The sequence below is a fragment of the Tachysurus fulvidraco genome, chromosome 24, assembly GCF_022655615.1.
Source record: "Tachysurus fulvidraco isolate hzauxx_2018 chromosome 24, HZAU_PFXX_2.0, whole genome shotgun sequence".
Taxonomy (NCBI): domain Eukaryota; kingdom Metazoa; phylum Chordata; class Actinopteri; order Siluriformes; family Bagridae; genus Tachysurus; species Tachysurus fulvidraco.
In genome coordinates, this window is record NC_062541.1 from 14,828,696 (window position 1) to 14,852,750 (window position 24,055).

Sequence of the window (24,055 nt, forward strand, 5' to 3'; positions counted from 1 at the left end):
ATATATATATAGGAATGTGAAAGAACAAGCTCATAAACCCTTCCTGTAATTCCATCGTACCGGCAAGTCAATAAGCTTTCGATGTGATCCCACGGAAAAAAAAAATAATAATAAAAAATAAAAGCGATGCTCTGTTTCATCTTGTTTCTGAGCAGCAGGAGTGAGCCTCAACAGGTGTTTCCTGTCTCTGCACGATTCCACACTGACCTCCTGGCCTGACAGTCAACACAGCAACTCCAACAGATAACAAGCATGTTTGTGTTAAACCAAGCCCTGTTTCTCACGCTGAGCTTCACATGGATCTACGTTTCATTATGCGCTCTGATATTACAGAGACCAGCACTAGGGATTAGGGTAAAAAAGACACAGGGGGGACAAAACATCACTCTTACCTCTATAAACTATAACTAAACTATTTGTTTATGATAATATCCAGCGTTGGGGGTCACGGTGGCTTAGTGCTTAGTGCTTAGTACGTTCGCCTCACACCTCCAGGGTTGGGGGTTCGATTCCCGCCTCCGCCTTGTGTGTGTGGAGTTTGCATGTTCTCCCCGTGCCTCGGGGGTTTCCTCCGGGTACTCCGGTTTCCTCCCCCGCTCCAAAGACATGCATGGTAGGTTGATTGGCATCTCTGGAAAATTGTCCGTAGTGTGTGATTGTGTGAGTGAATGAGAGTGTGTGTGTGTGCCCAGCGATGGGTTGGCACTCCGTCCAGGGTGTATCCTGCCTCGATGCCCGATGAGATAGGCACAGGCTCCCCATGACTCGAGAAGTTCGGATAAGCGGTAGAAAATGAGTGAGAGAGAATATCCAGCGTTCGTACTGTATGATATTACAATGTATCCACAGTATAATGGCAAAAAGAGAAAAAAAAAAAGACTAGAAGCTGTAAATGTGGGAGATTTGCCATTCGGAATCAATAACCGTGGGCGAACAGGCTTTATGGAAAAGCTGGCATAACATTGCTGCTATGATTTATGTTCCTGAGCTGTGCTTTGAGAATAATATTCTCTACACGTCCGGCGAACATCACACAAAGGTGCCAAATCTCTGTCAAATAAACCCAAATGAATGAATTAATGAACTTATAACCTGAGAAGAAAATGACAATTTGTGTTCCAATTTCGTTATTGTTACTCAGCTCTAGACATAAAGGATTGTTTCGAGCAAATTAGTTAGTCTGCTAACAAACACTGATCTCTTCCTTGGGCTAAAACAAATGATTTTAAACTAGACATTAATAAAGGGAGTCTGTTTTGGAGGAAGCATCTCCGGTGATGCACTAGCGAGGACGGATGTAACCTAAAATCTGCAAGACAGTCCAGCTAGGTTAGAAGCTGAAATATCATCGCTTCATGACAGATTTGCAAATGAAACCAAAGCGGCAGGCAAAACAAGCCTGGAGTCTAGCTATTTTTATCATGAAGTTCAGCGGTGACAAAATTCTCAGCCTGAAGCATGAATCCCACATCACCATATTACAGCCTGAGAGGATCATTTACTGTACACATGGCTAAGAATCATAGTTTCAGCTCATGTGCAGTATAATACAGGGCTTAAGAATACAATGATATATGTATACCTGCCACTAACTGTATGATTTAGCTAGGAGCCGTTATGAGGCTTCGATGCGATGTACCTAGTTAGCGTGACCTACGTAGCTACATGCCAGGGGCGGCTCTAGGGTTTCATCTTTAGGGGGTTTTAGCCCTTCGGTGAGAATTTAAAACAAGAAGAGTTTTATATTATATATTATATGACTACATAGTAAGCCAAAAGTTATGGTATTATTTAAAATGGTAAAAGTGGACACCAAAATGTTATGCATGATGTAATGATGACAGTCTTGAATCAGATCGGTTCATGTATGTGTGTATTCTCTAAAAAACAGTGTGTCCAATCAATGCAGTCGTTAATAAAAATAAATATTCACAAGACAAAGACCAAATCAATGAATGTTATTTTTATTTAGTATTGAATGGATTGTTTGCATTAATATTTTGTTTGTGCTTCAACTCTGGTAATAAGAATAGTGAAATTTCACTGCTTTTGCGTCTTTCCGCCGATTAACGTTATAGATAAACGCCTCCAGCTCTGACTGCGCGTGCACGCTGCGCGTACCTGTGCTTCTCCGTTCAAATACAGCAGACAGCCGAAGACGCACTTTTGAAAGACTACAACGCATGCGTGTAAAAGCAAAGTAAACAAAAAAATCGCTCTTGGATCAAACTGATAAATAATTTTCTTTCCCATCGACGACATGTCCTGCATTTTAAAGTCATTTTTATTGTTTATTTATGAAAGTAAAAAATACTATTAGTTTTAGGGTGGCTGAGATTATAGACAGGGGGCTGAAGCCACCCTAAAAAAGGGCTAGAACCGCCCCTGCTACATGCTACTAATAACACAACCGGTTTCTTTTTGAATTCTGTGCCTTCGTGACAACTGTGGAAAAGCAGACCATGGAATATAATTTCACTCAAAACGTCACTCGAGTCCATGCTGTTTTTATTTCTGTAGAATATGCAATGGCTATTGCATTGCCTATTGCACTGACTGCTGTACACATACATTCGGTGACGTACGCTTTAACGTGTAGAAATACTTACCACTTACACGACCCCTTGATGCTGACGTCCCTTTGGAAAAGGGAGAAAATGTCACCTGTAAAACAGGTTTTTTACAGGTCTGTGTGGAGAAATACCGATTATAACCAGGATGTATGTCGAGTAATATTGGCTGTGATGTGGGATATAATATGGAGGATGCAGAGTATTATTTGTATTGCAGAGTATTAGTTGTAACATGGAGTAGAGTATAAACTATACTGTAGACTAGAGCTTTAGAGTAATAATGACTGTAACAAAGGGTATACCAATGAGTATGTAGAGAAATATTAGTTTTAGGGTTATACCTGTTGATTATGAACAGGGGGACAACATGGAGTATATAGTGTAATATTGATTATAAACAGGGGGACAACACGGAGTATATAGTGTAATATTGATTATAAACAGGGGGACAACATGGAGTATATAGTGTAATATTGATTATAAACAGGGGGACAACATGGAGTATATAGTGTAATATTGATTATAAACAGGGGGACAACATGGAGTATATAGTGTAATATTGATTATAAACAGGGGGACAACATGAAGTATATAGTGTAATACTGATTATAAACAGGGGGACAACATGGAGTATATAGTGTAATACTGATTATAAACAGGGGGACAACACGGAGTATATAGTGTAATACTGATTATAAACAGGGGGACAACATGGAGTATATAGTGTAATATTGATTATAAACAGGGGGACAACATGGAGTATATAGTGTAATATTGATTATAAACAGGGGGACAACATGGAGTATATAGTGTAATATTGATTATAAACAGGGGGACAACATGAAGTATATAGTGTAATACTGATTATAAACAGGGGGACAACATGGAGTATATAGTGTAATAGTGATTATAAACAGGGGGACAACATGGAGTATATAGTGTAATACTGATTATAAACAGGGGGACAACACGGAGTATATAGTGTAATATTGATTATAAACAGGGGACAACATGGAGTATATAGTGTAATATTGATTATAAACAGGGGGACAACACGAAGTATATAATGTAATACTGATTATAAACAGGGGGACAACATGGAGTATATAGTGTAATAGTGGTTATAAACAGGGGGACAACATGGAGTATATAGTGTAATACTGATTATAAACAGGGCTACAGCAGGGAGTACTATGGATTTCTATACATATGATATAACTGGGATGTAATATTGGTTATATCCAGAGTTATAGTAGTGATTATATAAAGTATTCTTGGCTATAAGCAGGGGTATAGTATGGTGCATGTAGAGTCATGTCTTATAACACAGAGTATACAGAGTAATAGTAGTTATAACATGGGGGTATAGCTTGGGTTATACGGAGCATATTATGAAGTGTGCTATTTATTATAATTTAGGTATTCGATATGTACTGTAGTAATGCTGGATGAGATGGGGAACTGTATGAAGATTATGCAAAGCAATGCTGGCTGTAACATTGGATATAACAGAGTATGTCAAGTAATATGAGTAACTCTTATAACATGTGAAATAGCACTGAGAATGTAGTGCAAGACTGGTCATATCATAACATGGGGTGAATTATGGAGTCTGCCGACTAACATTTGTTATTACCATGGCATTTGCAATATAATAGTTTATATAAGTATGCTGAGTAATATTTTATAGCACAGATACTGTACTGCACACCCCATAGGACAGAGTAATAGCAGTTATTGTCGTTGCTCTGACACGGAATACAGTATGGACGATGCAGAGAAACGTTAATCGTAGTACATGGTACAGCATATGGAGTCAAGTATGGACAATACTGTGGACAATATCTTGCAGGGAAAATGATTTAGCATGGAGTATACCTAGTTATATTTATGAGTTTTAACTTTGGCTGTATCATGGAGTGTATACGGAGTAATACCAGTTATAACCTGGGGTACGGAGTGGAGTATATGCAGAGGAATTTAGAAAGTTATAATCTGGAATTTATTATGGAGTATGAAGAGTATGGTTTGTTCTCATATGGCGTATAAGCGTCTCATAGGGCTGCATAGGTCGGATCACAGATGCAGAGTAGTACAGGTTATGTAACATGGTGTATAAGTATAACATGGTATACATACATATAGTGCCATAGTACAACACATTTCATGGTAATATACCAAACTCGTATATTTTCTGCTTTCTTGTCTGTTAGAACCACAGGAACTGCATATATATATATATATATATATATATATATATATATATATATATATATATATATATATATATATATATATATCATACAGAGTTAGGGGAGGTGTTGGCTCAAGTGCTTATGGTTCTGTGTTGTTGGGCGATTGAGCAAGGCCCTTAAGCCTCCTGCTCGAACGTTGCTGCGCCTGTAGTCCTACTCCAACCTCCTCAGCTGGGATATGTAAAGAAAACAATTCCACTATACTATACGTGATGTATATGTGGTGATATTAAAAGGCTTCTGTTCCCCAATTTCACTTATTTGTTAAGCAACATTTTATCCATACTGCTCAATAATATGTTAATGTACAATATTTATATATACATCATAACTTATATAAAACACGAGCTAGGAGAAAAATTATATACTGTATTAAAGCTGTGAAACTGAAAGAGCATCCTGTTGTCGCACCTTCTAAGCTTATCAATATATATATATATATATATATATATATATATATATATATATATATATATATATATATATAAAAAAGACATTGACAACTTCATTCACTGCCATTCAATCTGTCATGAGGATGTGACGATTTACATATCCTGGTTATGACAATGTGGCTTGCCCTTTATTTGCTATCAATAGCTGCTCGTTTTTCATTACAATGTGAAACTTTGAACATTTTTATGTCAAAATGAATTTCTTGCTTCCACTTCCCATGACAGATGAGATGACAGTTAAGGGCTGAACCTATTATCTACCAATCTGTAAAGAGGAAATGAAGCTTTCAAGAGGTAATAGGTTTGCATTATCTAACAAGTGCTCTGAGGTTATTACCAAACTCTTTGCGCTAACGGAGAAGCTTTTTTTTCTCCCCTTGATCTAATTACTCTGTATAGTCATTCCGATGATATTTTTCTGTGTTTATCTAGATGTATGATTTAAACAACACTCAAAGGCAAATGTAAACGTGTAATCCTTGGTCAAAGCAATTATGATGTCGTACAATTAATTGCGAATGCAATCAAAGTTTCGTGAAATCGAAATGAAGATATTTAAATAAAAACACTCGCTTGCCGTCCTTACCCTAGGGACAGCAATTTATCATTTCATTAACCTCCTATCTCTGAAATTACAACTGACGTTAAGACATTATTTTAAGACACAGGAAAGAAAATTGAAGTTCATACACATGGGCTCGGGCGTTATTTCATATTCTGGAGTATTTCATTTTCATTTGCTGAATAGGAAGCTATAATTCAGTACAGGAATGAATTAATGTCTTCAACCGAACTGCGAAATAGCACGTGTGAAATCGATGGTAAAGCGTGCGACGTTCTACGGCCGTGAAAATCAATCGGTTATGGTTAGAAAGCCTCCTGCTTAAACACACATCTACAAATCAATGCCCAAAAGAATGACAATCAAGAAAGTACTTGGGAATTTGTCTGGTGTTCCACAATGACAAAGAACCCACTTACCCCTCCAACCCCTTCAATGCAGGCAAATGTTTTTATATTAAAAAGTAACAAATCTAAAAAGTGAAACGAAGAGAATGAGAGCGACGAGAGGCGTCTGCGGGCGACTGATTGCACAGATGGTGTGGCAATGAAATGCAAAGGTTTACACCGAGGAACGAGTAGTAGTGTGGCTTTGTCTGCTGGCACTGGCAGACCGTGATGTACAAGCAATAGCATAATGAACTAACATAACATGAAGGAAAAAAACTGCACTTATCTGTGCAACAGGCACAAACATTATGAGTCATTATTTTTACAGGCACACACATTGTTAGGCAAGAAACACAGCTATGAAATGTACAGAACAAACAATTCTGACCCACTCATATCCAATCTCTGATAAGACTGACGGCTGACGGACGTTTAAAGAAAACGGTTTTCTCTGAATGATCTGATTTAATCTGGCACTAATCCTCGCCCGTGCCGACTTGGCACGCCGTTTAACAAGACATCACTTCGCACACTTAAACTCATCAACTGGATGATCTTATATGTCAAACATCGTGCTTTATTTCCGCATTAAACCGAAAGAAAAGGTTCGAATGTCAGACGCATCCCATTATGTGCGCTGATAACGGCTTCTGGCTTCTCAAACTGGATCGATGGCAGCTAAACCCGTTCCCAGGACGCCGCTGAGAGCTCTCCGGATATCAAAAGACCTTGACACAAAAGTTGGGAGTTGGCTGACACTGCTTACAAGTCATTTTTCCTCAACCTTTACAAAGTACATAAATAAATTGTAATATTAAGTGACATTGCACCAAAACCGGCATAGCATCTTTACCACTCAAAAAGATTTGGCTTTTAAAAATAAATAAATAAATAAATAAATAAATAAATAAATAAAAAGTACCAAGCTGTGAACATGTCACGTCTGGCTAAATTAGCCAGCTGAAATGATTCCTACTGTATAAAGCAGCTTGCGAGGGATCTCGAGCCCTGTTCCCAGCATTCGGAGTTAAACAGTAACTATTACTGATATGGCTGTAGACTTTGGAATGCGAAAATTGTTCATAGTGGAATAAAAAAACAAGCAAGAAATAAAAAAATAAATAAATAACAAGACACAAATCCGGTACCTCTGGTACACTCATGCAGTTGTAATAACAATGTAGAGCAATTAAATGTTAAAGAATTATTATTATATAACTTTTCGGGACTTTTTTGTACGACATAAAGACTGCAGGGATTGCACCAATTGTACACAACTGCAAACATCTGCACTTTATTCACAATAGCCATGTTTCCTCCTCTGTGCTTTACATTCATAAATCAATTTTTCAATAAATCCATTTTTAAAAAGAATACAAACTAATTCTATTTTTTTACACTGTTGTTATTATATTTTTATTACACCACAGAAAAAAAGAATGTCACTACATATGTCCAGACTGTCTCCGGTTGTGTATGGGATGAATAACGTTTTCATTCGAATTATTAAACAGCATCACGTCATACTTTTATCCGTATGGAACTTCGGCGAAACATACGCTATCGGTCGAATTATTGGATTCATAAGGAAACGTTCCCTCGAGTAAATAAGGTGAATAGAAAGAAATTCACTCGTTTTCTACCGCTTTATCCGAACTTCTCGAGTCATGGGGAGCCTGTGTCTATCTCAGGCGTCATCGGGCATCGAGGCAGGATACACCCTGGACGTAGTGCCAACCCATCACAGGGCACACACACACTCTCATTCACTCACACACTCACACACTACGGACAATTTTCCAGAGATGCCAATCAACCTACCATGCATGTCTTTGGACCGGGGGAGGAAACCGGAGTACCCAGAGGAAACCCCCGAGGCACGGGGAGAACATGCAAACTCCACACACACAAGGTGGAGGTGGGAATCGAACCCCCAACCCTGGAGGTGTGAGGCGAACGTACTAACCACTAAGCCACCGTGCCCCCCGCAGCTTATCAGATCACTGAGAAATCTTAAAGCACACACTTCTAGTCTCCTTAGAGAAGACACTTACAAGGTAGTTTGCTGTAATCCATTTATTAGGAGTCTTCAATTCAGAGGAACGTCTACCAAAAACCATCCCTGTCCATCAGAAGCAGCTCTTATTTTATCACATCTACATTACAGCACAGTAAAAGTCTTTCCTCCCATATCCCAATTTTGCAGGTTGGGGTCAGAGCACAGGGTCATCTATGATACAGCACAACTGGAGCAGAGAGGGTTAAGGGCCTTAATCAAGGGCCCAACTGTGACAGCTTAGCAGTGCTGAGGCTTGAATGGACCCTGATCCTCCAATCAAAAACCCAGCCCTTTAACCACCTGAGAAATTTTAAACTCTAACATATTCACATATTCAAACATAAACCTGTGATTTGTCTAACAGTTTAATCTGTAATGCTGTTAATACTGTGTTATAATATACAATTAAACATTGTAAAGAAAGGACATTGTTTACAATGACATTATTTTTAGTATTTCCTGTCCAGTGCCACCCAAATGAGGATGAGGTTGACTTCTGAGTCTGGTTCCAGAATCAGAATTGACATGAAATTGACAACTGCTATTATACAATGTTATCATGTAGAATTAATCAACACCTTCTGACCAATTATATTTGAGAATTTAACAGCGCTGCTGTATTTAAAAAAAGACTTTATTAGGGAGGTTGTGGGCTAATGGTTAGAGAGTTTGTCTCCTAAACCTAAGGTAGTGGGTTCGAGTCTCGGGCCGGCAATACCACGACTGAGGTGCCCTTGAGCAAGGCACCGAACCCAACCCAACCCCCCCCCCCCCCTATGTCACGTCACTTTCACTAATGTGCCCTATTTAACAGCCACCGAGGAATTCTCGATTTTGTAAAATCAAGCAAACTCAAACAAACTCTGTAATGTTCTCACTGTTTTTCCACAATTTTTACAATTTTTTTTTTTTTTTTAAATCGCTGAGATGCATCATGTGTCATCTTCACAACACACTCAAATTCAGCCAAATCCCTCTTCCATATTCCCGGGTGTAGAATATGAGTCATAAAAAAAGTCATTGCACATCTATCCCACCGTTTTAAAGAAGACTCTTGTGCTTGAAATTTCACCACTGTAATTTGTAGTTTTCTGGGGGGGGGGGAAAGGTCACGAATTGAAAAGAAAAATCGCAGCAAAACAAGCGTTTCTGGCCACAACAATCACAAAAACACTAACAAGTCTTGAGAAACTCGATTCAGCGCTGCATGCGTGTGTGTCGTTAAGTGTTGACATGCTGTTATGTAATCCGCCCACGTTATGAACAACTGCAGCCACTTTTCAAAATTTTCAGGGACAAAACTTGGTGCATGTAGTGCTTGTATTTGTAAGTGCAACAGTGCAATCATGAATGTAATCACAGCAAAAGCCACGGTGCAAAAACTTGAAAATGCAGGGAATGCTGCTCAAGATCTGGCAGAATAATTTACAAAAACAATAAAAAAAATAAAAAATAAAAAAAAGATCCAAGAAACCACCTCAAATTGTTCAGGCTCCATTTTGCAAGCAACTGATAAACGTTTTTTTTTTTTCTTCATCATTCTCATGAGACAATGGGATTTTGGGATCAGGTGCACTTTGCCAGGGATGCCTCAAGGTGAAAGCCTGTGTAATACATGAGTCTTGTCTCAGCTGGACTGTGTAGTGTGAACACAGATACACTGACGAGACAATACATTCCAAGCTATAAATGTCATGTAGTGCGAGCAGTAAAGCCGTTCTGGGACACTGAAAGTCAAGCGGTGCCTGATAGGCGTGAAGAGGCCAACAACCAAGCTGTGCACATGCATCCCTACAAGTGCCCCGCTGTTATTTCCATAAAGAAGCAACAGTCTTCTTTGCAAGTCTTCTTTGACTCTGCACATATGCTACACCGTTACACATTCGATCCCAGTGTCTGCCGTCTGAGTGTGAAGGCTGCTTGTTTACGAGGCTCGTCTTTAAAAGGATAACTGCTCGCACTAATTTGCTCCCATCTTCAGAAATGCAAATGACATCTCAAGAGACCGAAATACATATTTGGTGGGCGGAGTTGGCTAGGAGCTGGATGCGCTTGTCTATTCATTCATTTATCCCCTTTAACTCTAATCTGTGCAATATTAAGCAAATTATTTTTTTAAAAAAATATCTGTTTAACAAACCGTGCCTCTTTGATTATTTCCAATGAAAATCACTAGACAGTCAAAATAATGGAGACTGCTATCAATAATCACGCATGGCTGATCACAGACAGCAAAATCCCCCATCTTTAATGAACCCTGGATGTGTTAATGCAACACTGGAGGTGTTAAGTCAGCACTGTGACTAAACTGCAGATGACCAACTCGTGCTTTTAGATAAATATAGAAAAGAAAGAAGCACAGCTGTGATGGAAAGAAAGAAAATCTTCAGGATTCTGACTACAGACAAAAGCAATGCACCGACTTCTGGTAAGAAGTATCTACTGGTAGAAGTGATCAAGTGAAGTTGTTTATACAGAAAGGAAAGTCTTTCCTTTCTGTATAATATAACCCAAATGCTGGGTGGAAAGCAGTGTGTGCGCCATCTGTGAGATTTGGACAGGCTCGTCTGACCTTAATGACTTTTATTGTTGTGCCATAGTAGTTGTAGTTGACATGCTTCAGGGCTACAGACAGACACGTCACATCATCATTCTTATTGAAATCAGGCCGACCTTCCCATACTGGCCGCAGGCTCCATACGGGAGGCGCTGCTTACTCATCCATTAAAGCTCCTTTATCTATACCCATATCTATCTTTCTATCCGTTTTTTTTCCTGTTTGTTTGTTTGTTTGTTTGTTTTCCCCACGTTTGATTTGTGCAGTTAATTTCCTTACCTTGCGCTACGGCTTTCAACACGTGGATCTGGAGGCAAAAGAGCGCCCAGTAACTCCTCGTACACAACGCCAACTTTTTCTTTCCCTTGTAACTTCTTACGTTGCCTGACATGTGATCAGTCGTCTTCTCGACTCCTGAGGTCCCTTTCATGTTGCTCTTTGTAGTACCTCGATCAGGGCACTTGTCTCCCGGGTCGCTGCGCCGCGCTGATCCGAAAATCGGCGCGACGTGCCCGCTGTCTGCGCGTCTCCGTCCGCTCTCTGATCCACCCCGAATACACCGAACCATTTCCATGATCAAGCGTGAAGATGTGTAATCCTAAAAAAAATCGTATCTCAGGCTCCCGGCTCCTGCCTCGAGCTCGCAAATCCAACACGAACTTAAGTCAGACTGAATTGTTGCGGCGTGGCGCAGACATGGAGCTGTTTATCTACGGATGAGCGTAAAGATCCAAGCGTCTCCTGCGCAGCCTACCTGTTCCCTCTGCTTCCGATTCCTAACCTATGTGTCTTGTAAAGCCAGCAAGACTCATCCGAGTGGCCGAATATTTATTCCGAATGATCATAAATATGCTCCAGGATTTGAAAAGTTCTGCAGTCCGTGAGTCTGTCACACACGCACGGTGTGTTTCCATCCAGCCATCGTTACTCCTAAAATCCTCGGGTGAATTCCTTATGTCTCATTCGCATCTCCGGGGCTGATCAGCCTTTTAAACTCGTGCTTATTTATTTCAACACGTAGAGACTCAGAGCTCCAGTGAACAAAAACAAGCTGTTGCCTCCCGCGTCTCTCAGATTACATCCGACTAGCGAGTTTTACGCGTCGCTTGTAAACACTCCGGCTCCGTTAACCATTTACTAAATATTTCTCAGCAGCACGCCGACTTTTCCCTCCCGAGGAAAGCAGAGATCAGGTTTCGCACAGCGGATAATAACAGACTGCCTCTGTGCGGCTTGCAGAAGGATAACTAGTCACATAGAGCAGTAACGAGCTACGCGACTAAGATAGTTCCAGCGACTAGAAGTTTGGGAATTGAGTGCGGACTCGAGTCTGTAAATGTTAAGTCAAGCAACAAGCGAATAAAGATCTGCGGAGGAAAGCGAGAGATCCGGCAAATTGCAGCAGCGGTGTGGAGGCGCGCGTTCACTCCAACTCCGCTCCGCTTTAACTGACTTCCTCACTGCACCGCGTCACTCCCCGCCCCCCGCTTTAACTCCTCTGTCCTCTCTAAACTGCCCCCACCTGCCCTCTAAATACTGACCACCCGCTTTAACTCCTCTGTCTGCTCCCCTGCCCTCTATACACTGACCCCTCCCCCCCGCTTTAACTCCCCTGTCCTCTCTAAACTGCCCCCTCGCTTTAACTACCCTGTCCTCTCTACACTACCCAACTGCCCTCTCTACATGCCCCCCACTTCAAATCCCCTGCCCTCTGTAAACACCCCCCCCCCGTTTAACTCCCCTGTCTTATCTAAACCACCCCATGCTCTCTCTACACCCCCCCAAAGCTTTAATCCCCCTGTCCTCTCTAAACTGCCCCCCTGCCCATTCTACACTATCCCCTCCTGCTTCACCTCCCCTGATCTCTCTAAACTGTCAACCCCCTTTGATTCTTCTGCCCTCTCTAAACTGCACCCTACTTGATATCCCTTGCACTCTCTAAACTGCTCCCATGCCCTCTCTAAACTACCCCAACACCCGCTTTAAATCCCTTGCCCTCTCTAAACTACCTCCCGGCTTTAACGCCCCTGCCCTCTTTAAACTACCCAATACCCTGCTATAATTCCCCTACCCTTTTTAATTTGCTCCGTACTCAACATCCTCTGCCTGGGTTAAACTGCCCATCCCTCCTTATTCTCTCTATATCTGCCCTTCCACCTTGTCTCCATGCACCCACCAAACTGCCCAGCACTCTATCCTTACCCCTGCTTAACACCCTCTGCTTGGGCTAAACTGCCTCCATTTTACCTCCCAGCCCACTCTAAACTGCCCTCTGCTTTAAATCCTCTGCTTCACCGTAACTCCCCTGCCCACGCTTATATACTGGACTTCAGAGAAATGACTGAACAGTAAAGAAGGTGCATTTCATTCGGAGAAAATCTGCAACAGATCATCAAAGTCAACGTGCCAACGACTGAATGCACACGCACAAAACAGAAAGATCAATCATCCTTCACAATTACGGTGAGAAAACTGGAACTTCTTGTTTTGTCACCTTTCGAATGTTCCACCATATTTCATAACCAGGGAACAGATATGATAAACTGTATAATGAACCCAGTGCTAGTGATTCTCAGCTAATTTATGCTCCAAAACTCACTAGAAGTTGCCCATGATGTCACTGATGGTGTCAAAATTTGATTATTCACTGAACCTTTGTGATCAAAACATACTGGGCCTGGGGCAAGTGGATTTAAAGCAGTGGGCAGTTTAGAGTGGGCTGGGAGGTAAAGTGGAGGGCAGTTTAGCCCAGGTAGAAGGTGTTAAGCAGGGCAGTAGGGAATGCTAGAATTTAGAGAGTACAGAGAGGTAAAATAGACGTCAACTTAGCGCTGAGGGCACTTCTGAGAGGGCAAGAATTTTGAGGAACCCTGGGGGTGGGGGGGGAGTCAAGGCGGATAGTGTTGAGTAGGGAGTTATTTAGAGCAGAGGGCATGGGAGTTTAAAATAAATAAATAAAAATAGATAGATAGATAGATAGATAGATAGATAGATAGATAGATAGATAGATAGATAGATAGATAGATAGATAGATAGATAGATAGATAGAAGTAGAAATAAAACACAAATAAATAATACAATCATGTCTATAACGAACACAGAAAAAAAAAGAAATAAACATAGACCAAAATTCACTTTTATTACTCGTCTTTCTCGTCAAAAGCCAGAATTTAATTTAACTTCAGCTTCTGAGGTAATTTCCTGTTTAACAGAAGCTCTACTATGAATTTATTTCCAGCCCTGTTGCTGTTTATCTCCGTCCTTCTCTGAGAACATTATACATTATAGTCAAGAGCAATTACTGTGTTTCACCCATCTCGGCTATACAGATCTTGTCTATTGTTGTGGGAAAAAAGAAAAGTTTTGGTGTTGCTACTTACTGTATTTAGTCCTGTAGCATGTATCACTGGCTCTCCCCCAGATATCAAACAATTATATAACCTGGTAGAAACTCGCTCGTCCTGTAGTGAGTTTATTGTTGTCTGGATGCGAGAGTTGTATCAATGAGGAGACGTGTAAAAAAAGTATTACAGTCGTCCCCATGAGAAACTAATCCAATCCGAATAGGGCTTTAAACTCTATTGTTACTGCCCTAGCAATGTCCCCCTGTGACAACAGAGCGGTGTATAACCACTAACTCCTCACAGGAATAAAGTAAATAAAGCCCCAACCAAAGAAATGAGCAACAGAGTCATTGAACACATCACAAATATTTCAATAGAAACATATTTCAGGTGTTTCACTACGGAATTTAATTTTAATATATATAGCTGATGTTTGAAGTAAAAATTGAATATATGTATATTGTGTTTAATCTCAAGGTATTGTACTGCAGATATAGATCCACTTCCATGCTGTGCTGAGAGACAAAATCACATATTCGGGGATTAGTAGCGTTAAAAGGTGATAAAAAAAACTAGAATTTTCATGTGGATGTTGCTCTAAATTTTTCCAGACTGAAAACATTATTTTGAAACATGCTTAACCTCCTAAAGACCCGAGCTTTGGTTTGGCCTTGCATTTTACTGTAGCTGCAGTGATGTTTACGTATGTGGACACCAGGTCGTAGGAGGTTAACCTGTTAAGTCTGATTTAGGAAAAAATAGTCTAGCTTTAAACCGAAGCATTTCCTAACACGCATACGTTACTGTCCGGTTTTCGTCACTTCCTGCATGACTGTAACACTACAGGAAGATGGAAAATTCCAAAGAAAAGATTTTTTTCCTAGGATAGAATAGGATATGCAGTGAACGTATCACAAAGTGCCTTTAAGCCATATGTAAAAGAAAAGAAAATGAAATGAAATAAAATACATTCTGTATTTACTGTATCCCACATTACACCATATGACCAGAAGTATGTACACCCACAAATACTGTACATTCTCATCCTAAGCCAAGCACATTAGTAACGAGTTGTTCCCCCATTTCCTGTTAATAAGCTCCTTTCCACTAGATGTTGGAGTGAGTCAGTGTGGGATTTGTGTTCATTCAGCTACAAGAGCATTAGTGAGATCAGACACTGATGGTGTAAGAGTGAGGAGGTCTGGGGTTCAGTCGGTGTTCAGTGGGGTTGAGTCAGAGTCAGGGCTCAGTGCAGGACACTTCACACACCGTGTCTTCATGGAGCTCTGTGCTTTGTGTACAGGTTCATTGTCATGATGGAACATTGTTGGAATTCCAGTGAAGGGGAAATTGTAATGTTACAGCATTCAGAGTCATGCAAGACAATCGACATACGAGTGTGAAGGTCAGGTGTTCAATACTTTTGGCCATATAGTGTATGAGTACATGTGAATTTATTAATATTACTTTCTTACTTAAAAATGGATGTATTGTGGCTGTGGTCAGTTACACAACCATGTACACGTCCTCTGTGTAATTTTAATAATCTGTTTGGCGCAGTACAGCCTGCTGGTAATTACTGTTTTCCGGGTTCAGGGCTGTACTTTTTTGCAAGCTGACAAATTGCAGTATACATGACATTTTGCCTCATACTTTATCACAGAATACTGAGGGAAAAAAATGTACAAAGTGATTTTTTTTTTTTAGAATATATACAGGTTTAGGTATGAAGGATATGTTTTAGGGATTCTGCAGTCTTCTTGTTGAAGATCCTGAAGATCCTGAGGTTTGAGTTTCTGAGTGCTGACTCATATAACACTGACCTGCCAAAACGCACTGATACAAAGTTTACATGAAAACAAAACAGAGTTGCAAACTTCATCATGCGAGACGTCTGTTCTTCGCCGTTGCTTAACCGTTCTTGCTACAACAGTTCACGCTGATGAAACCCCATTAGACTAAACAAAGCTCCAGCTGCTGTCCTGAGTCTGCAATATCTGCAGAGGAATGACACGGAGATCTATATGATCAGACTAGCTGCGTTGTGTTTGAGTAATTCATCAGGCCACGTTTCAGGGCTGCCTGATTCCTCAGACTCAGATATCCGGCGTAATCAATGTCGCTCGTGATGGATTATGGACAGCAGATGTCTTTACGCTATGTTAAGCGTGGCACCTAAGCTGAAGACGTGTCGCCTCCTGCGTTCATGCTTCCCCACCATCCAGTTCTCATCATCTGCTGCTTTCAAATGATGTCTGTGTCTGTGTGGCGGCTAAAGCTGACAGACTTATAATAGCCTGTTTATACCACAAGCGGGCTCTTCTATGGAAGCGCGACTTCATTTTGTCAGAAATAAAGATGCAAAGTAAACCTTCTCCTGCCGACTATTTAATTCTCTGTAAACCCACAGCTGCAGTGTTTACTGGTATTTGCATTAACATAGCATAAAAAAAGCTTACTGTGACCATTTCCAATTTCCACAACCCTTAAGCCTGTCACCGGATGTCTGCGTCCTGTTCTGAACGCGTCCACAGGTATGTCTCTAAGTGTGCTGTGTGTCTAGAAGAGAAAAGTGGAGCTTCCTCTCTGACAGGGGTTAATAAATCATCCCTGCCCCCTTATCTGAATATGAGTGCCAATGACACGGAGACAGGAGCACAATCAGATGAAAAGACGACATCGATCATGTACAGCTTTGTTGTCACTATGTTGGAAGAATATCCAGGAAACGCCAGTCGGAACTGGGATTCATGCCCCGACGGCTAACACAGCTTCACATAAAGACTCCATGGAAGTATCCATGATCTTCTTTTGGGGATGAGAGATGATTCATTGTGGTTGGTTAACAGCCTGGAAGAAAGACAACTCGAATTAAAAAAACGTAGTGCACTATTTAAAAGTGCCAAATGTTGAATGTTAATCAGCTTGATCAGGATGGAGAGCGAGCACAGAGGGATTTAGTCAGTGTTTATCTGCATTTCCTCCAAACAATAGGCATTTGTCTGAACTGCCTCAAGGGATGTAAGACGGTAAATAGATTTTTTTTTTTTTGACCAAACTCCATGGTCTTGCAATGGAAATTCTGCTTCATTTTATTTAACGTCTGATGTCATCACTCCCTAGGAGGAAAAGGCTTATGTCAGATGGAACTGCTTTCCTGAGAACAGATGTGTAGTGGCGAGATATGCGTTTCATTTCCATTCCTGTTTTAAAACCTATCTGGAGCCCCTATTATTCATTAGACGATGTGACTGCTTGTCTCCTTGCCAACACACTATGCGGTTCATCAAAAAAAAAAAAAGGCTAGCAGAGGCAAAAGGCTCTGTCATCCATGCAGGAAGCTAGAAGCCACTGCTGAGAGCTCCACACTGATCTGGACACAATGTAAGCAGACCAGCAGTGCCTGCATGTCTACCTACCTCGTGTCCTTTCGCTTAGCGGCTTTCGGTTGTGCACGGATCGTGTGTCAAGCGTCTGTGAAACCTGTCCATATTTTAGCAAAGCCTACGAAACTGACAAGCATCTAAGCTTGAGCACGTGTGTGTGCTGTTTCTGTCTGTCAACGCTGTCATGACTGATCACGCAACATTACTCATATTAGTCACAGATTCTTTTAAGCCATGTTTCTCGACATTAACCGTCCGTATCTGATCACCTTTGACCTCTTCCGCGACATATGAATAGAGCAACAACGCTACACATGTAGAAATGAATAATAGAAACAGACAAAGAACATAATTTGGTTAAAGAAATCATTCAAATATATTTTCTCTACAGGTCAAACGGATTGCTACAGTCTCAGGGTGAGTGCTTTCTTGTATGAAGCAAAGCCCCACAGTGCCCTCTTTGGCACGTTATAGATACTACATCCCTCTGTGTACACTGCACGGGAGGATGAAATGCTGCCACAAATAAGGCTTCTGTTCTGCGATGTATCTCGATACTTGATCCTGAAACTAGCTCGAGGAACACGTGATCTCGGCTTTTCTGTGCTGGACCGTGGTGGATTGTTTTGGATTGATGGAGAAGCAGATGCTTTCACCAGGGTGTGTTTTAAATATTTGCACAAAGCAAATTGCGTGTAATGTTACAGTTATGGTGAAGTGGTTTAGCAGTCTATAGCATGAAGTTCTGTAAATATTTGCTGATAAAAAGGTCAGCGTAGGTATCAAAACATACTGATTCAAATGTACAGAACTGTGGAATGTACAGAAGTATACTGTGGAAACAATCGAGCGATGTAGCATATTGAATATGATCACCTATGACCTCGTGCCTACAGCCATGCTGACTGTTGAGATTTTTCATCCAAGATCTAAAATTGTGTTTAAGGTCATCAACAGAGGGAAAAACACACGTCGAACACTGACAGCTAACAGAATCCAGACTCAGTTTAGATCAGACTTTATGCTGATCTAAATAAGTCACATAAGTCGACACCGGTGAAAGAAACAATACGTGTTTTGGCAAATCAGTCAATCAATTGTAAATAATATAAAACTGTAAACAGCTTGGAGAAATGTGCATACGGATATTCATTCTATCTTGTTTTTGTGAAGTCACTCAAGTCCAGGATCTTATTGTGCTTGTCTCGCAGTTATTGGGACACCAAATTTCCCATGTGGGATTAATGTGGGTAATCTACTGTATTCTACTCTACTATATTCAACTGTGTTCTACTCTACTGAAGTCCACTGTATTTTACTGTCCTACTCTACTGTATTCTATTATTCTACTGTATTCTATTATTCTACTCTAATCTACTGTATTCTACTCTACTGTATTCTACTGTTATTCTCTACTCTACTGTATTCTATTATTCTACTATATTCAACCGTGTTCTACTCTATTCAAGTCTACTGTATTTTACTGTCCTACTCTACTGTATTCTATTATTTTACTTTAATCTACTCTATTCTACTCTAATCTGATGTATTCTACTCTACTGTATTCTTTTATTCTACTCTAATCTACTCTGATCTAATGTATTCTACTCTACCATATTCTATTATTCTACTCTAATCTACTGTATTATACTGTACTGTATTCTATTATTCTACTCTAATCTACTGTATTATACTGTACTGTATTCTATTATTCTACTCTAATCTACTGTATTATACTGTACTGTATTCTATTATTCTACTCTAATCTACTGTATTATACTGTATTCTATTATTCTACTCTAATCTACTGTACTCTACTCTACTGTATTCTGTTATTCTACTCTAATCTACTGTATTCTACTCTACTGGATTCTGTTATTCTACTGCATTCAACTGTGTTCTGTTCTATTATATTCTATCATTCTACTGTATCCTACACTCATGTATTCTTCTGTCCTACTCTATATAACTTTACTGTATTCTGTTATTCTACTCTAATCTACTGTATTCTACTCTACTGGATTTGAATCTACTCTACTCCGTTCTCCTCTACAGTATTCTACCATATTGTTCTCTATTGTACTCTAACCTCTTCACCCGCTCACACCATCTACACAAACCTGCCCCGGGAGCCCCTTTTCATTTGCACTTCTGTGAATAGAAGACTGAATAATGTTTGTATGATTTTTGTCCCACTCCCTTTGTGTGCTACACATCTAAGATACTTTTGCCAACAATCTGCTGAATACTATAGTTTCAGACCCTCTTTTTTTCTGTAGGTTTTCTGTTTTGCTATTTAAAACAGGGACGCAAGGCTGCAGTGCTGACCAACGCACAATTCTGCTTTCCCTTTTCTAAAACAACAAATGCAGCCACAATGGCATTGATAATTATTTAAATCAGTTCGGTAAATGAGGTCTGCTAAGCTACAGCCCTATCTGACTGCAGCACTACACCCCAGTTTTACATAGTATGCAAAATAGCACTACACCAAAGTGTGTCTGAAACCAAAGTATTCACCAGATAGCAAACATGGCCGGAATAACAACAAAGCATAAGTGAGTATCACATCATACCCAAATCTACATCCTAGCATTCTGGTACTAAATACTGTGTCAAAGTGTTACGTCATGATAATAATTCTGCAAAATTATGAAGCTGTAATAAAAACATTTTTCTTCCAGGATGTTACACAAGACAAGAGCAATTACAGCTTAACCACACTGTTGGTGCCACTTTACGTCTATGTCTGTGTTTAAATTACAGTGTGTCCGAAAGTTACACAACCACAAAGCTGCGTCCTAGGAGACGGCAGACGACGGTGCGATAACGATCATGATATAGCATGTAACAGATTTGCATGTGGTTTCGGTTAAAGCTTGTGTAGTTGCAGCGATGGCTTAGTTATACATTGCCAGCGTTATATTTTATTATAACTCACCAACTGGGAAAAAAGGTCTACCACTGGGGTTTACGAGCTTTCTGGGCTACGCATAGACGAATGAAAATTTAATGGGCAAGCTTTGACCACCATTGTTATTTATTTTTTATTCGTTAGGACACAGTAACACATCTTTAAGTGTACGTGTAAGTGACTACAAACCAAAGAATTATTCAGTGCAATGACTTTTCAGTCTAGCGGTCGTGTTGTGTTGTTAAAGGGTGGCGTGATAAGGCTAAGCAGAAGACGTTTGACTCGAGGCTTGGCACGAAACGCCACCCCAGAGACACGATATCCCTTTTTATATGTTCAAGCAAATTCAAGCAGAGTGATAATGAACACGCTGACACGCTCACTGCTGTCATTGTGATTGTTGTCGAGAATTCTGACCTTACATTTGTAAATAATTTATTAATATTGAACACTGCTGCAGACACCGAGAGGTAACTGTAAAGGGAAAAACCGATAGAGCTAGTACTCAGTAATGGTCTAGAATAAGTATCTTTTGTAGATTGAAAGAGAGAAATTTGTCAACTAAAATATTTCTGTTTGTTTATTTGTTTGTTATTGCTGAACTACACTGGTGCAGCGTTTCAGGATACAGAAAGGACTTAAACTGTGTGCACTCCTTCTGAAACGTGGCGTGTCGACACCCAAAATCCGTCTTTCGATATTTCTAACGTTCATTTGTTAAACAAATGAAAGATACAACAGTGCGGAGTGTGAGTTTCTCTAGAGAACCCTTTTGTGAATCCAGGGGGTCGCGACCCCTAGCGTGGGAACCCCTGCTCCACCAGCATCTCAAACTCGACCAGTTTTTTGAGATCTTTTCAGACCAAACTGACCTTTGCATTGGATTATATGGAAATCTAAAACAGATGGTTTCCTTTTCGAAAAAAAAGTTTCATAGTAAACCACTTTTCAAAACAAAAAAGCGTTAAAGAAAGTAGCCAAAAAAGGACAACTTAAAAGCATCTTGTTACAAACAGAACGAGCAGAAAGTCACCCTGACAGCCTCGTTTACGTCTGATAGAAATTTATCAGGCACACTGTTCGGTCGGTCATCCTGGGAATTAGAGACTTATCAGACAAAGCGCTTGAAAGTATAATTAGGTCCCAAAGAGGAGAACGCCTCAGAATTAAATTCACCCTGGAATCATAACAGAGGTCTGCACCTTGTGGGGGTGTGTGTAAATGTGAATCGCTACACAAACACAAAAAAATAGGCTGAAGACTGGATTTCAAACTATTAACCGTGTTGGGATCAAATAAAACCTGTGTAACATGTGTGTGTGTTATTGTGTGGGCCACATGAAAAGGAGTTATGGTGGTCATTAATGGCATAATAAAGAATCTAAAATAAGACAAGGCACATCTGGCAGGTGGACGGATGCTCAGCTGACATCTGGAACTCGGTGGGTGGAAACGCTGAGTGAGCTGCTGTAAGCCATTCTAGATTTAATACAGAGAGTGAGTAGGTAGTAAAAAAAAATTATATATATATATATATATATATATATATATATATATATATATATATATATATATATATATATATATAAAATAAAAAAAAAATCAGTGACTCTTTACTTTCTGTGAGATTTCAGGAAGGTGTCACAAAGCTGCTAAAAAGAATTGCTGAATTAAAGCTTAGTGCTTATGTGAGGCCGAAGAAGCGATAATTCGATACAGCGATCGTTAATTCAACACTGGTGGTTTGCCTGCGTAAGACGTAAACATAATTTTCTATTGAGCAAAAGCTCTCAGGCTGTTTATACTGTATTAATTAACGGACACTGAGCTAATATGAATGTCATTAAACATCACCCAGAGGTGAAAGACTTTCTAGGTTTTAGAGTACTTACAGTAAGGGTAATGGTCTTTATGCCAAGCACTGAGTCTGAGAAGCACAAAAAAGTTTAAGCTTTTAAAAGTTAGACTCAGACTCAAATGCTCAAATAGATACCCAGATACAGCATAGTGTACATAATGACATCAGAAAATGTTTACACGGTTTTCGTGCCAGGAAAAGGATGTCATCTGACTGAGAACTTCTTTCTAAACCAGTGACTTCTGATGGAGTGGGAGAACAAGCCAAAGCTCACCTTGTGGTGCTGGAGCATTGGTGATGCAGGTCAGGATGCCTTCGGAAATGGGAAGAAATGAACCACAGGAACCCCTGCAGAGTTTAGTGTGTGCTGCTGATAGCTTTGTTACGCTACAGATATCTCTTCCCAAGGTGAAATTAAAGGTCTGGTCATGGCTCTGAGATTGCTGTGTTTCGCTGACTTTTATAAACGAACTACAAGATACTTTGCATTGTCTATGAAGAGTTCATCCAGCAGAAAGACATGCTCAGCCATGCTCACTGCTCTCAAGCTCATAGCAGTGTTTTTTTTTTTTTTGAGCTTCTCATTCATCAATCATTTGGGAACAAACAAACAAGTGAACAACAAAATTGCAACGAAGACGTTTGGCCCATCTACTGTACTGTAGACTGCAGTTCGACAGTGGTCTGGTACAGGATTCGTTGTGTGCAACATTGAAAGCAGAAAGCATCGAAGAAATCAAAAACACCATGAAAGGTTTTGACCTTGACCTACGAGGTACTCGTGCATTGATAGAGCCACTGAAAAGGTGAGCTCGGCCCTGTGAAGAAAAGCTTGATCGGCACCTGAGAGCGTCTATAGTGAAAAGGCAAAGCAGAGCAAGACATCGTACGACAAGAACTACATGGAACAAAGGCTTAGCGCCATTAAATAGACGCCCGAGGACCTCAAACAGCAGTATAATATAAGGAGGCAAAGAGAAGCAGCATCCAGCACTTAGTAGAATTCAGGGCAACTCTACAAAAGAGGTTCTTGACCTGAAATAGCAACAAAGACAGCAGAAAAGAATCCTAAAAGAGAGCAGATTTCATAGCCAACAGTTCTAGGGTCTATACAGAGAGCGCTGCAGGAGTGAGTCCTAAAGCCTGGAAATGAGTTAGCACTTCCTGTCCCATTGTCCTGAAGTTAACTCCATTCTTAAATGGGTTTTTGGTTAAATACCTGAAATCTGAAATAATGTCTGTGATTAACACAAGTTTAGGATATATACGTTTGAGTCTACAACACAATATACAGCCGTAAGGCCCCACTTGTTGGGTGGTTGCTAACGAGTGGATAAATGGTGAAATGGCAGTTGCTAACGAGTCTGGGGCATTAAATCTCAAGGTTTCTTCCTTTACTAATTTGAGGGAGTTTTTCCTTGCCACTGCTGCCTGAGCCACCTCAGACTTGCTCATTGGGGATAAATACATACACATTGTGAACTATAGATATCTAATATTAATCTTGAATTTTTATTATATTAATTCTTTATATTATTCCTTATGTTTACCTTCTGTTCTATGCTTCTGTAAAGCTGCTTTGAGACAACGTCTATTGTAAAAAGCGCTATACAAATAAACTTGAATTGAATTGAAATAAACACCATCACAACAAACGGGAAAACTATAGGAAATCTACTCCAGACTCATTGTGTGTCGACTAATAA

The 24,055-nt window shown here is 40.1% G+C and overlaps 1 protein-coding gene across 4 annotated transcripts in view; it reads right to left on the reverse strand.

The window, feature by feature from the left end:
• sdk1a (sidekick cell adhesion molecule 1a) overlaps positions 1-12,306 on the reverse strand; it is a 266,359-nt gene extending 254,053 nt beyond the window's left edge. For 3 of the 4 annotated variants that reach the window (XM_047807755.1, XM_047807754.1, XM_027159289.2), the window contains exon 1: positions 11,127-12,306. In XM_047807755.1, the coding sequence (XP_047663711.1) occupies positions 11,127-11,421 (295 nt within the window). In that variant the 5' untranslated portion in view covers positions 11,422-12,306. The remainder of the gene's footprint in view (positions 1-11,126) is intronic. The other variant, XM_047807756.1, reaches the window with a different exon arrangement.
• Positions 12,307-24,055: the final 11,749 nt, after the last annotated feature.